This window comes from Talpa occidentalis, unplaced genomic scaffold (assembly GCF_014898055.3).
Source record: "Talpa occidentalis isolate TD23 unplaced genomic scaffold, MPIMG_talOcc4v2.1 talOcc4.7, whole genome shotgun sequence".
In the NCBI taxonomy this organism is placed as follows: Eukaryota; Metazoa; Chordata; class Mammalia; order Eulipotyphla; family Talpidae; genus Talpa; species Talpa occidentalis.
In genome coordinates this window covers 120,366,648-120,368,972 of record NW_023605083.1, presented here as the reverse complement: position 1 = coordinate 120,368,972, position 2,325 = coordinate 120,366,648, and the positions used below count along the sequence as shown (strand labels likewise).

At 66.0% G+C, this 2,325-nt stretch overlaps 1 protein-coding gene across 1 annotated transcript; it reads left to right on the top strand.

Moving 5' to 3' along the window:
• Positions 1-692: 692 nt before the first annotated feature.
• On the top strand, positions 693-1,905 carry HCRT (hypocretin neuropeptide precursor). The gene is made up of 2 exons (XM_037494244.2): positions 693-760; positions 1,534-1,905. The coding sequence occupies exons 1-2, from the start codon at positions 740-742 to the stop codon at positions 1,903-1,905; spliced, it is 393 nt and encodes a 130-aa protein (XP_037350141.1). The 5' UTR covers positions 693-739.
• Positions 1,906-2,325: the final 420 nt, after the last annotated feature.

The following is a 2,325-nucleotide window of genomic DNA, read 5'->3' as shown; positions in this document are numbered from 1 at the left end:
AGGGCGGGAGGGGACTCCAGCCCCCCACCCTCAGGCACCTGACCAGGAAGGAAGTCAGAGGCTGAAGGACGGCCCAGGCTTGGCTGCTTTCTCCTCTGCTGCCCAGGTTCAGTTTTCAAGGTTTTCTCTCTTGGAGGTTGGCGGGAGGGGCAGAGGGAAGAAGACAGCTCGGGGAGGGAGAGCCGGCTCAGGAGGCGGCCGTGGAGGAGGAAGGCCCTGGAGCCTGGCGGTCAGCAACGGGGAGCAGTGGAGAGAAGCCTGCGACCCAGCCACCTGCCCCCCACCCGGTGGAGAGCGGGTCTCAGGACCGCCTCCTGTGGCCCTAATTAGCAGCTGCCCCCCCCACCCCACCATTGTCCCAGCCCAGCACCCCAGCCAAGGTCTCTTTTGTGCTTCCAGATTCCTGGGTGCAAGGTGGCCTCATTAGTGCCCGGAGACCACCCCATCTCCAGGGAGCAAGCAGACAGACAAGGGGGGCACCGCAGGCACCGTGATCCAACTCCAGCCTCCGGGCGCCTTGGCGGCCATTCCTTGGACCCAGCCTGGAGACGGCCCCGCTGGTGGAAGCTAATCTTAGACCTGCCTTTGTCTGAGCCCAGAGCAGACGCAAGTGCCCATCTCCACCCCCCCCTTCTCAGAGCACTATAAACCCCAGGCCCCTGGTAGCAGGTTATGGTCAACGATTTGGCCCCCTGCAGACACCACCTTTCCTGGCTGGTCCCTCTGAGCTCCAGACACCATGAGCCCTTCCTCCTGTAAGGTAAGACCCAGCGCCACCGCAGGGGTGCTAAGAGTGCTTGCTGGGGGGCTAGAAGGCAGAGGGTGCTCTGCTCTCGGCCTTTTCCCACGTGCGCGCTGAGACAGGGACGGGGGTCCTCGACCAGGAGACTGTCTTGACAGACGCTGTGCCCTCTTGGCGTGAGACCTCACGGCTCCCGCACGCCCTGTGTATGGGCGCTGTGCGTTCAGTCACCTCATCCTGTCCTCCCTCCCGCGGCGCCCCGCACTCTGGGCATCATTTTACTCCCCAGCTTACAGGAAAGAAGCAAGCCCCGAGAGGGTAGGAAACTGGTCCATGGCCACGGAGTTCAGCGCCCACTGCAAGGAGCAGCTGAACAAGACAATTTGGATCCTCTCAGTCCTCATTTTGCCCACCCTGGGGAGGGCGCGGGGACTAAACAGGGCCTGTGTCCCTGAGCGTTCAAACTTCCAGAGCAGATGGCCTCGGGCACGCCTGTTCTCTCGGGACATGATAAGCGCCTGAATGGGGGTGTAAGGGACTAAGGCATCCGGAGAAGAGATTCATTCCTGGGTCCTCCTAGAGGAGGGGTGTGCCGGGTCTTCCAGGACGAGCAGGAAAAGGGCCAGATGAGGTCCTTCTGCACCAGAACCCTTCGGAGTCGAGCGGAGGCAGGAAAACTAGGGCACAGCGAGGAGGCGGAAGCCAGGAGGGGGCCCAGCTGCGCGGGCCCTGGGCGCTGGAGGCGGGGGCGCCGCCACAAGACCCCCAGCGCCCCGTCTCCGCCTCCCTAGGTGTCCTGGGCCGCCGTGACGCTGCTGCTGCTGCTGCTGCTGCCGCCCGCCCTGCTGTCGCCCTGGGCGGCCGCCCAGCCCCTGCCTGACTGCTGCCGCCAGAAGACGTGCTCCTGCCGCCTCTACGAGCTGCTGCACGGCGCGGGCAACCACGCGGCGGGCATCCTCACCCTGGGCAAGCGGCGGCCCGGGCCCCCGGGGCTCCAGGGCCGGCTGCAGCGCCTCCTGCAGGCCAACGGCAACCACGCGGCGGGCATCCTGACCATGGGCCGCCGCGCAGGCGCAGACCCGGCGCCGCGCCCCTGCGCCGGGCTCCGCTGCCCCGCGGTGGCCGCAGCGTCCGTCGCGCCGGGGGGGCCGCCCGGGCTCTAAACCCTCGGTCGGGCGTCTCCTAACTCGGCCTCTCCCCTCTGCTCGCGGCTGTCGGCCCTCAGAAAAGCGGAAATAAAGGCGAGCCGCCGTTAGCACGCTGTGTGTGGCTGTCTGGTCGTGCCCCCTCCAGGGGGCCTCAAAGTCTGCCAACTCGAAAGAGCCCGAGACTCTGGAGAGCCCCCTCCAGGGCACCCCAGTTGGGCATCCAAAACGCTTTGGATGGGGCGCTCCCTGAACAAAGGTCCGTGGCAGACCCTCCCTCGTGCGCTTAGGGAACCGCGGATATGCATGCTTGGAGGGCATGTGTGGACGGCCACACATGTCCCTCTGTGCACCACTGGTTATTCTCCAGGCCTTGAAAGAGAGACACTGGGGGGCTGGGGTAAAGGGGGGAGCCATCCCCGGGAGGGGTAGGAGCTG

Coding starts and splice junctions, on each gene's coding strand:
- HCRT (XM_037494244.2), top strand. CDS start 740: ATGAGCCCTTCCTCCTGTAAG. Junction 761..1,533: donor TGAGCCCTTCCTCCTGTAAG/GTAAGACCCAGC, acceptor CCGCCTCCCTAG/GTGTCCTGGGCCGCCGTGAC.